Genomic DNA, 12376 nt, shown 5'->3' with positions numbered 1-12376 from the left:
TAAATAAAGGATATGGTATTTTTCCAGAAAGAGTTGCATTTTGAAAAGTGGATTCATTGAGATGCATGGATTCATAGATCAAATAATCCACCAAGTTAAAGTACAAAATGAGATGGTTCTTTGGTGTATTCACAGAAATGTGAAACTACCATCACAGTTAATTGAAGAACCTTTTTTATTACTTTAAAAAGAAACTCAAACAATTTTATCTATTATCCTGTTTCTTCTGTTGTTCCCTAGATTTAAATAATCACGTCTCCTTTCTGGTTCAATAGAATTATCTGTTGTGGATATGTCATAAAAGTGAGTTCATATAATATGTGGTCTTTTGTGACTGGTTTCTTTTATTTCACATGTTGTTTTCAAGGGTCATCCATGTGGTAGATGTGTCATTACTCCTTTTTGTGACCCAGTAATTACTATGGTGTGGATGCACTGCCTTTAGTGTACTCTTTCACTAATTAACAGGTTAATTAGCTTCATTTTAGCGAAGAGAACTTCTGCATCATATATGGTAACCTTATTTTTCCAAATGAAGAACTGCCAGCTTGTTTTACAAAATGCCAGCACCATTTTCTATTTCCACCAACAGTGTGTAAGTGTTTTGATGACTCTGTATCTTTTCCAGGACTGTTATTTATAAATATTCTTGTGGGTGTGAAGTGGAGTGTCATTTTGATTTTGATTTCCGTTTCCCTACTGACTAATAATATTGAACATAATTTCATATGTTTATTGGTTATTCTATCTTATTTTGAAAACAAGTCTGTATGGCTTCTTTTCCTATTTTTAAAATTGGGTTGTCTTTTTGTTTTTGAGTTGCATGGGTTCTTCATACATTTTGGACATAAATTTCTTACCAGATAAATGGTTTGAGAGCATCTTCTCTCCTCAGCCTTTTTTTTTCTTTTGAGATGGAGTCTTGCTGTGTAGGCCAGGTTAGCTGTGAACTCACTGAGTAGCCCAGGCTGCCCTCAAACTTACTTTGATCCTTCCGCCTTAGCCTCCTGAGTGCTGGGATTATAAGTGTGCGCCACCGTGCCTGGCAGTTATTTTCTTGCTTCCTATGGATTGACTTTTCACTTGGGTTTCTTTGTGGTTTGTTTGTTTGGCAGGGCTGGGGATTGAACATAGGGCCACATGCTCATCAACCACTTTACCACCGAGCTATAGTCCTGGGCCCTGTCTTTTCACTTTCTTTGTGATTTTATCGCACAAAAACTTTTTGTGTTGATGAAGCCCAATTATATATTTTCCATATGTGTGTGGTTTTCATTTTTAAAGACTCCACTGCCAAACATCAGGTCATAAAGATTTATTTCTGTCTTTTCTTTTAAGAGTTTTATAATTTTGGCTTACACGTTTAAGTTTTTGATCATTTTGGTATATAATTTGAGGTAAGGGTCCAGGTTTCATGCTTTTCGTGTGGATATCTCGTTGTCCCAGAACTATTTGTAATTGAAGGTTTGAGTTAACCATGAAAATTCAATTGATAGAAAATATTTAACATTCATATATTTCACTCTGCTAAAGCATTGTTTTTGGTTTTGACCATTTCCTCCCATCAATCATCATCAAACAACTAGAATGCAACATGATACAGCTGAGCATCCCTAACCTGAAATCAGAAAAACTGTAAAATTTCAAACTCACCATCTTCTGTTTTCAGATAAGAAATGTAGTAGCTTCAGAGTAATTACTCCAAGTGAACATCCTCTTCTTGATTTTTATAAACTATTTGTAAATTTCCATAAGCTTTGAGGAGTTTCTAATACTTTTTTTTTCAGTTCTTGGAATTGAATCCACTACCTCATACATACCAGGCAAGCTCTCTGCCACTGAGCTACATTCCCAGCTCCTATTAACTACTCCTATTTAGACATATGTGATATGTTTTCATAGCACTGGATACAAAGAATTCAGTCACTGCACTTTTTCAGAAGACTTCAGCCCATTAAAAAATGTCATTGTCTCTTTCCCAAGCCATCCTGAGAGCTGACAGGCTGGTGTCTGAAGTTGTGACCAGGGACCATCTGTAAACACTAAAGAAACTTAAAGTCACAGTCCGTTAGGGACACTTCATTAAATACTGTATGTTCACTATCAAGTCTACTTTTATAATGCATAAGACTCCAGCTTATTAAGAGGTGAGCTGATTTCTTTTACAAAGGAAAAGAGCAGGGAGAGCAGATTCTCTTCAGAACTGAAATATTTAAATAGACATAGAGAAAAGCTTTTAACTGAAATCTTTCAATCATTCTTGTGGTTCTCCGCCCAAAAAAGGGCATGATGGCCCGGAGCGTCGGAGTGAAGTCTGAACGAATCTTTCCGTGGTCATCATGTGAACCCTCGGGCATGCCAGCATTTTATGAAAACGTCTCTGTCATTTTCCAGTGTGCCAGGAGGCTGTCTGGGAAGCCTTCAAGACCTTCTGGGATCGACTGCCTGGGAGCAAGGAATATCGTCACTGGATGGATTTGTGTGAGGGTGGAATCACAAGTATATTTGAAATGGGCACAAACTTCAGTCAGTCTGTGGAACACAGAAGGTTACTCATGAAGGTAGGTGTCCCAGGGAGGGAGCCGTTGGTGCACTGCTGAAGGAGCACACGCACAGCTGCGGTGAACCGCCCTAGGCTAGAACTTGGTCTTTTATCTCTAGCTTTGGCTTTTATAGTAAACATTGTTGATCAGCTAACGGCCTCAGCTTTGTTCATAAATGTAGATATTTGGGAATAATATTCAACAGACATTTTTAGGCTATAAGTATAGATCTGCGAGAGTCAGACTTTTTGCCAAATCAATTTACATGTTAATTCAGATGATATAAATGATTCTAATTAAGACAGAGGTTGTAGTTCCATTAAACAAATGTCTAGTGAGGCATACATATGATTCTAATTAATGATGTACTGATTTCCTCGTTTTGCACATGAGTTCACTCTTGGCGAAGGGTGAATAAGTGGCATCGGGACAGGTGACCCACTCATTTTCCCTTTTCCACGTGGCACGCCTGTGTTCATAGCAGGAAAAATACACTGTTCTGGCAAACGTGGCAAACCGCTCGCGCTGTCTGATGTGCACGCGCCTGATGTGCATGTCTGATGTGCACGCGCCTGATGTGCACCTCCGCCCGTGTGTGCAAGGCCCGTCTGTCCTCAGCTCCCGTGTAACCCTCCGTGTGAAGAACCAGGCCTTAGTTTACCAGATTTAGCTCCCAAATGCCTTGAGATTCCACAGTTCTTTCTTTATTCTTTAATATTGTAGTTCTTATATTTCATCATTAGCAGTTGTATTCCTTTACTACACTATGAGCCAATACTGCAGAGTATGGTGGGGCACAGCTGCAATCCCAGCACTTGGGAGGAGGAAGCAGGAGGATCACTGTGAGCTTGAGGCCATCCTGGGCTACATAGTGAGGCCCTGTCTCAAAAAAAGGCAATGAGTATGTCATTACATGTTAGTTTTTGCATTCCTGTGGTGCAGTGAATATGCAGTAGATATTTTTGAAACAATAGTATTTAAGCAATACCCACAATTGAAGTAAGCTCCAGTTTATAAGCTTTATGAATATTATTTCAAATATTGTTGGTAGTATATACCTTCCAAAGACTGAACACTATTAACCAAATGAGTAACCCTGACTATTTTTATTTGAGTCCAACCAGAGTACATCTTAAAGTACACATCATAAAGTAGTGACATATTATCAAATTTTTCCTATTTTAAGCTTTTATTTCTAGTGGAGATACACTAGTGTTTTCATTTTGGTTTTACATAGAGAAAATCTCATTCTATGGGGGTGAGTTGTAGAGAGAAAATGATCTGATAAACATGGGTAGACCAGAGGCAGATTTTGTAGGGTTATAAACATTTTGAAAGTATGCAGATTTTTTGTCTTGAAATGGACATAATTTTTAATCATGGTACCTCACATTTCAAGCTGTGTGCTTTTTCCTGTCACATTTGTAACTGCTCAATGTTTATAATTATGATACTGGCGATTATTCCATCTATGTATTCAGTTTATTAGAAACACTGTATCTAATAAATAGCCTTACAAAGAGGTAGCATTACCCCATTTACAGACAAGGACATTCAATATTAGACATCGTTATGGTTCTGCACACCCCAGGAGGCTGGGACAAAGAAACCAGGGCTGACGCTGCCTCAGTACTCCAGGCCCAAGACAGCAAGGTTTCTCACCAGACCAGGAGACGGAGAAAGGGAGCGTGGGAGACGTAGATAGGAACCGAGATTAGCAGGCTGTGATAGACTGGATGGGAGGAGAACGGTCTCCCACTGTCTGCCTTGGCTGACAAAGACCAAGACCCTAGGCAGGGAAGCAGTTCTGTGGAGTGATAGGGAATATAAGTTCACATTTGGATGTGTCGTTTGAGCCGTCTGTGAAATGCGAGTTGCCTGGTATGTAGGTATACAGCTAAGGAGAGCGGTGCGGCTTGTAGGCACAGCTACAGGAATCATCAGCCCTGTGCTAGTGTCTGGAAGCATGAAAACGGCTGAGCTTATGCTAGGAGAGACTAGAGTGTTAAGGAGCTTTTGCACGACCGAATAACAGGGAGAAATCAGTTTAAAGGACTAAAGGGTTATCTTGGCTTCTGGTTTTGGAGGCTTCCGTCCGTGGTAACTTGACCCGGGTGCTTTTAGGTGGAAGCCTGCACAAGGGGAAAGCTGCCCAGTTCAAGATGGTCAGTGCGGCAAGGGATAGACTCCGCTTTTATAACAAAACCCCGCTCCCAAAACCGATGGAGCTATGAATCCACAAATGGTTCAGTCCAGTGTTGCGGTCAGAGCGCTCACGATCTGAACCTCCCAAAGGCCCACCTCTGAATATCGCTGCACTAGGGACCAAGCCTTGAACACACGAGCTTTTGGAGGGCATTTAAGATCCAAACCCTGACAAGGGAGAGGAGCAGTGAGTTATGTGCCAACATCATTTGAGGTGTTAAGGTTATAGTCCCTCAACTTGACATCTGAGTCCATGCGTGGCCCCTGGGTGATTCTGGGATTTGCCTATATGTCTAGGGAGGGGAAACTAGGATTTAGAGCTAGGGTTTTAGTTCTAAGTTAGTAGTTAGTGTTTTTCTCATCATGTTGGTCTCAAATTAAAACTACTAATGTAGAGGAAACCTGGAGACACTTTACTTTGGATTGCCCTTGAGGAAAATCTAATTGGTGACAGTGGCTTTTTTTGGGTCTGAATTCTGAAGAAATGGGTTCATCAGCTATATTATTTACATGTTCCTATGTTTGTGGGACAATGTTATAAATTTTTACATCACAAAATTCAAAGTCCATGGCAGGTAAATGTAAAACTCTACCATCTCTTGTTTGTAAACTTTTGGGGAGATGATTAGCAAGTAAACTCTGTTAATCTCTACCAGCTAAGAATGAACGTAACTTTGGGGCACATAAATACAGACTGAATGTTGGGATATTCCCACATCATGAAACAAACTTGACACCATCAGCACCTGTGTTCATCATTTGCCTAAACATAAGGAATATTAACATATATTCTACCATGTTAGTGCGTTAGTGTTCTCTATGAAATAAGTTTTATTTACTGCTTCATATGTGTTCCTGATTCTTTGTTATTGTTGTATCTTTGTTTTCCTTAGAAACTGGTTCACACAAAGGAAATGGTAAGCAGGTGAGTGTCTCTTTTTCCCTAAATTTATGTTTGGTAAAATAGACGTGTAATATCTACTGTAAGAATCACCCTGTTTTTTTGTTTGTTATTTTTATTAGCACATGTTGCAGTACATAATGATTACATTCACTGTGGGGAGCTGGTATATGTATGTAACACATCTCAATTCTTTTAATCACCCCAAATTTATTGGTTCCTATTCTATTTTCTTGCCAGTTCCTGCCAAGATCAAGCATGTGGGTAAGTCTCAAATGCTTTTTAATATCTTGGGGCCACGTCCCTTTCCAGAAAACTACCATAGCCATGATGTTCATTTGCTTTTAATCTTATCAGGAGGCAGACTTGTTTCTCTCTTGGATAAGAAAACAGATTTATGGCTTGATCTAGGAATGATCCACTGTTGTTACGGTTAAAACTGTTACCTTAGTAGAAGATACCTTTGTAGATGCTAGTTTGTTAAATGGTATTGTGGATTAGTTTTTTTTACTTTATTCTTATGATCTTGAAACATAAAAGTAGCACAACCTTAATGAACCCATTAGTGCTACGATTCTTGACTATACTGGCCTTTAGGCATAGGGCCAAGATAATTTCTGCTTCTTAGGCAGTGGTAGCAACAAAGTAGATCACAGAAGATGAGGTATTTTGAGCCTATAGGCAGCTGAAAACTTCTACCCATCCTCAGAATATCTAGATTATGCCACTATGTGAATAATTACATAGGAAAGCACTTCTAGGTTGAAAAATCAAGTAAATAAGCAGTGTCAGGAGATCCTACCTGAACAGCAGAGTTGAGACAAAGCAGAGCTGGAATATACGTATGGGTAGTAGTGGGGTGTGTATCAGTCAGCTTTCCTGTTGCTGGGGGAAAATACTGACACCCACAGATTAAAGGAGGAGAGGTTCATCTGGGGACCTGGTTGCAGCAGTCTCAGTTCATGGCGAGCTGGCTCCAAGGCGCAAGCGTCATGGCAGAGGACAGGAAGCAGGAGAGTTGCTTAACGCATGGCAGCCAGGAAGAGGAGAACAATCAAGCCACATAGGGCGGGGCAGGCTGGACGTGGTGGCGCGTGCATACAGTCCCGGCTCTCGGGGAGGCGGAGGCGGGGGAAATGCAAGTTAAAGTCCACCCCGGAGGCCTTACAGACTGTGAGAAAACTAAAAGTAAAAAACAGACGGGGGTTGTAGCTCTGTGTGAAGGCTCTGGGCGCATTCCCCCATAACACACGCACGCCCAAACCGAAAAGAGCCACAGACCAGACATAGTCCCCATGGCCACACCACTGTGCACCGCACAGACGCTCTCAGAAGTGTGCTTCAGTAATCTCCTCGGCATTTCTAAGTCCAGTCACGTTGTGAAGATGACCTGCCACAGGCGTTGCAGCTCTGTGAGAGTGAGTACCAGGAAATGGCACTCCGTGGGTTTTCATGCCACTGCCCGGGTTACGCTGGAACCGGGGTGGGACATCCACTTAAATGTGGGCCGTGTGGTTCTTTGGGTGTGATCTCTTAGCTGCTGGGAAGCAGAGCTCACAAGAGTTCCTGTGATTGTTACTGCAGCAAATAAGGGACTGAGTAAGTACTCTCGTGAGTCCTGCCAGTCCCAGGGGTTTTTATGCTCGAGTGAACTACATGGTAAAGAGCCCTGTTGGTCAGGAGACAGAAGATTCAAATGGGGACTTGAAATGATGAGGAGCTTAGAGGACTTGTGTTGTCCCACAATCCCCACACTAGCTATTGTGGGGCTCGCTGAGATGTTTGTCCCTTTTTCATGGGATTCTATAGGCACTGCAAGACAGGTGGGCCAGGAGGACAGGAGCAGAAGGCTCATCCTGCTGGATGTGGGTCTGTAATGAGTGTTCTGGGCTGGGGTTCTGAATCACAGACCTGTGTTAAGTGAGTGAAGCATATGACTGATGTTTACTCACTATCTGTGAATTTGCTGGACTGGTTGGTATGGACCCTTCTCGGTCTAAGCATTTGTTTATAAACAGAAGGCCTCACTCATTTAGGAAGCTTTAGGCTAGTAGTTTCAGTACTGACTGAACTGTGCCCCAGCCTCACAGATTAATTTAATAGATCACAGCGTGGCTTGAGATCTTTCAAAAGATCTCAAGGTAATGCTGATGTGCAGCAGATGCTGAGAATCGCTGTTTTAGGTTATTGAAGGTTTAATGATGAGCTAATAGCTTTACCAGAAAAAGGTAAACACAAGTACAAAGCATCATTCATCTGCTGGCAGAGCGTTTTCTAGAATGTGTTTAAAAACTCTCCCAAAAGGACTGTCATAGATCAGTATGTTTATTCTAAATAAAAAACCATTAGTGCATACATATTAAAGTGGAATGTTGTTCACTGTCTAATATTCTCATGGAGAGTGGGATAGTGTTTATCCTATATTCATATTTTCTATATACATGTGAAATATTGATTTTAGGAAAATGTTTTCTGATATTCTTATAGAAAATGCACTGCTTATAAAGCATATCCTTTTAATAAACCTTCAATAATAATATACATTTTTGCTTTTTTTCCCTAAAGGCAATCACTCCTAAACAATATTTTCTAGCCATTTGTAAATCTATTATTGTAATGTGTTGTAGTCAGCATTTACGAGGGAAAAGATTTAACACAGGACACATAATTTATAGGGTTATTTTGTAATATTCACACAGAGAGTCAAATGCAAAGATTGCAGGAGATCTAGCCACACACTGGAGACCCAAAGAATCCAGCTGAGGGCCTGGATCCCACAGCAATGTCCTACATGAGTCCAGCTGGAGGCCTAGAGCCCACAGCAATGTCTCATGCAAGTCTGTATCAAGGACCTGCACTGGGAAGGCCCCAAGGTCAGTGGTGGAAGCTAGGAAGTCTGTGCCAGTGGGATGAAGGATCTGTGCTAGCAGGCTTTTGCACTGGAACCAGGGAGTGATGCTCAGAGTAAGGACCAGAGCTCCCCCAAGGAGAACCAGTCATCCTCAGTGACAGTGAGGTCCCGACCTCCTTCGATGATGAGAACAGTCTAGTTCATACGAGGAAAACCAGTGTGACCAGCTTCTCCAGGAGAACCAACAGTGCACCATCTTCCCCTCCAGTTCTCTCTTTTTTTTTAATGCTGTTGGCAACAATTCTCAGGTGGGCCTTCCACACCCAGCACCACGCTGATTCATTTCAGGGCGTTACAAGTTGACCATTGTTGTCACCCACCACATTATGATAGAGCTAGATGGGACTTTAGAAGTTATCTCCTCCAACTTTCATCTGCTGGGTCCAGGCTGATTTGTGCAAGTTCTCCATAAACTTAGTGTCTCCAAAGCTGCTAATCTTTTCCTCGAAATATGTTTCTTTTTAAGTCCCTCTCATCAGCGAATAGCACTATCATATATCTAGTTAACGGAATTCCTGTCTCTTATTTTCCATTTTCTTCTATTTCTTAATAATCCCTTGGTTCTACCAATTTCTTTCTGACTTTACTATACCTATTCTAATTCATGTTAGCAACTCTTTTCCAGTACAAAGGCTTGATAGCACACCTCTCCACCTCCCTCTGAGCCGCTTCCAACACTGTGATTAGAGATATCTCAAGTAATAGATCTCATCACGTTTCTTCCTTATACAAGACAATTTAGTAGTTCTTCACTCTTTTTTTTATTTTTATTTTTGGTACCAGGAATCGAATTTAGGACCTTGTGCTTGCCAGGCAGATGCTTGTGCCGCTGAGCTATATCCCTGGCCCACTCTTTTTTTTTAAATAGTTAAAAGGGTTATTTTATTTTATTTTTTATTTTAAAGATAAAAATACAATAAAAACACTGGTATAAAATTTCTAAACAAGACTGTAGGAGAGTAACAATGGTTAGCACACTGCGTATTGTTACCTTCAAAGAAGTTGCTTATATTCAAGGTACAGGCATGAAAAATTGACCAAGCCATAGAGGTACAAACCTTTCTTTTTTCATGCCTCTCAAAACTGAGACTAACAGAAGGCTCAGAGGCTCTTCACAGTCCGCCTGTGTTAAGCCTCCAGCCTCATCTGTCTATTCACACTCTTTTAGACCACTCTTACTCCATTATAGCTCTGTCTTGGTTGCTTGGGTAACAAACTCACATTGGTTTTTTTTCCCCCTTAGTTTAGCCATCATTTCCTTTAGGAAGTACTCTGTGATCCGTGATCCCATAATGCTTTCCTCTCAGAAAATTTGGGCTAACTCTTGTACACTTCTATATTCCTAAGGTCTCAGATACTGCCTGGCTCAAAATGAGAGCTCAATAAATATCAAATGAATAAATGAATGAGTATAACATAGCTAGTGAATGGTGGCATTGAGTTTTGATCCCAGGTTCTCTGACTCTAAATTTGCAAAAACTTTTTGTTTGTTTTTTGTTTTGAGACAGGATCTCACTATGCAGTTCAGGCTGACCTTGAACTCACTATGTAGCCCGGGTTGGCCTCAAACTAGCCTCAGTTCTCCTGCCTCTCCTGGGAGTAGAGGTGTGCGCCACCATGGCCAGCCGAAACAACTTCAATCTGGGGTTTATACTGTCTTTTGTCTATTTTAAAAATCTGTTTGCAATTTTAGAATAAAATAAAAATAGTGAAATCTCTAAACGTAATAATCTTGTATGACAGATTGTTTCTACTGGAATAATAAATAGAAGTAGCTGTCAGCTTGGTGTATACGTTTGGAAAAATGATTGAATTTTGCTGCTGTTGAATAGTATTTATTTTTAACCAATACTGCGGAGCGTTGTAGTGCATGCGTGTAATTCCAGCTATTCTGGAATCTGAGGTAGGAGGCTCTCCACATTTGAAGTTGGCCTGAGCCACTTTGGGAGACCCTGTCTTAAAATTTAAAAAAATGAAAAGAGCTGGGAATGTAGCTCGGCTCCCTGGTCCAATCCCCAGCACTACTAAAAAACTGGTGAAACTCCGTTTCAGCTGCATTATCTGTTATCTCTTATGTTACACTTCCGGCCAGGACCAAATTGAAGATTTTTTTGTTTTTGTTTTTGATTTTGGAATGACTGGACACTTCTGTTGGAGAAAACAGGCTGAGAAGCTTTGAACAAATGCTGAATATGTGACGGAATAAAAGCATGGAGAAAAGCCCTTAAACAGCTTCGTGTTGGCGGGGCTGGGCACCGCGGCGGAGGAGGGGTGAGTCCCGCCCTGCGGACAGGGCGGAGAAGCGTCGACGCGCGCAGCAGCGGCTTCCGGCGGCCGAGCGCCACCGCCCGCTGCGGCCCCTGCAGCTGTGTTCCCAACTAGGCAGCCCGACGCTGCAGACCCGGAAGTTAACCCGGCGGAAGAGCCTCCAGGAGGAACCAAACATCCGGGACCCTCCACGGCAGAGCCAGACATCCGGACCCGCCAGGGCAGAGCGGCCTCCGCGCTCCGCCCTGCAGGAGGAGCCTGCTGCGGCTGCTGCGGGAGGCGCGAAGAAGCGGGTCCGCGGTGGAGGGGATGGGGTCGCTTCCTCTTGCTGCTCTCTGCCGCCTCCTGAGCGCGGGAGGCCGGGGCCAGGCGGGGCGGGCAGGCACGGCCGAAGGCCGAGCTCTGAAAAGATCCCCTCCTTATTCTTGCTGGCCTAGAGCTCACTTCGTAGCTCAGGCTGGTCTCGAACTTGCAGTGACCCTCCTGCCTCAGCCTCCTGAGTGCTGAGATTACAGGCATGCACCACCACGCCTGGCTTCTTTCCTCTTTCTCAATCGTCCTCCCACCTCTTGTTTCTTTACTCCTTATTTTGCCTACTTGACTCTGGCTTCTCCTGCACCCTTCGAGCCCCCAGATACAGGAGGCACCTGTAATACACCAAGGAGTGTAAGATGCTTCCAGGGCTTCAGTTTTTATTTTATCTTTTGCTTTTAAAAATTAAGTTTATTAATACTATCCAAGAAATTGAAATATTTAGGAATCAATCTAACAAAAGAAGTAAAAGATCTATTCAATGAAAACTATAGTACTTTGAAAAAAGAGATCGAAGAGGATTTCAATGAATGGAAATATTCCTTGCTCATGGATAGGAGGAACCAACATTGTGAAAATGGCCATACTGCCAAAGTCGTACAGATTCAGTGCAATTCCCATGAAACTACCATTAGCATCCCTCACAGATGTATAGAAAACATTCCTTAAATTCATCTGGAACCAGAAGAGACCCAGAATAGCAAAATCAATCCTGGGCAACAAGGACAAGTCAGGTGGAATTCCAATCCCTGATGTGAAATTCTTCTATAAAGCTACTGTCATAAAATCAACCTGGTACTGGCTAAAATACAGACCTGAGGATCAATGGAACACACTGGAAGACACAGCCACAACCATAAACATACTCAGCCACCTAATCTCTGATAAAGAGGCCAAACAAACTCACTGGAAGAACGATAGCCTCTTTAATAAATGGTGCTGGAAAAATTGGCTCAATACCTGCCAAAGACTGAAAATAGACCCAAGTCTACCGCCATGCACCAAACTCAAGTCAAAATGGATCACAGATCTCAATATTAAAGCAAACACTAAATCTATTGGAAGAGAAAGTAGGTAAAAACCTTGAAGACATAGGGGTAGGCAGAGAGTTCATGGACAAAAGCCAAACTGCACGTGAAATACTTCAAAGAATCAACAACTGGGATCTCATCCTACTGAAAAGTTTCTGCACATCTAAAGAAATCACCAGCAGAGTAAAAAGAAAACCCACAAATT

At 42.0% G+C, this 12376-nt stretch overlaps 1 protein-coding gene across 1 annotated transcript in view; it reads left to right on the top strand.

Annotated features, from left to right (window-relative positions):
* Impg2 (interphotoreceptor matrix proteoglycan 2) overlaps nt 1-12376 on the top strand; it is a 93343-nt gene that overhangs the window by 24147 nt on the left and 56820 nt on the right. The window contains exons 3-5 of the mRNA XM_013515197.1: nt 2395-2561; nt 5642-5673; nt 5890-5913. Coding sequence (XP_013370651.1) covers nt 2395-2561; nt 5642-5673; nt 5890-5913 — 223 coding nt within the window. The remainder of the gene's footprint in view (nt 1-2394; nt 2562-5641; nt 5674-5889; nt 5914-12376) is intronic.

Source organism: Chinchilla lanigera, unplaced genomic scaffold, assembly GCF_000276665.1.
Source record: "Chinchilla lanigera isolate Chin_1 unplaced genomic scaffold, ChiLan1.0 scaffold00026, whole genome shotgun sequence".
Lineage (NCBI taxonomy): Eukaryota > Metazoa > Chordata > Mammalia > Rodentia > Chinchillidae > Chinchilla > Chinchilla lanigera.
Note: the sequence above shows the minus strand (reverse complement) of the source record. Positions and strands in the feature narration are given on the sequence as shown.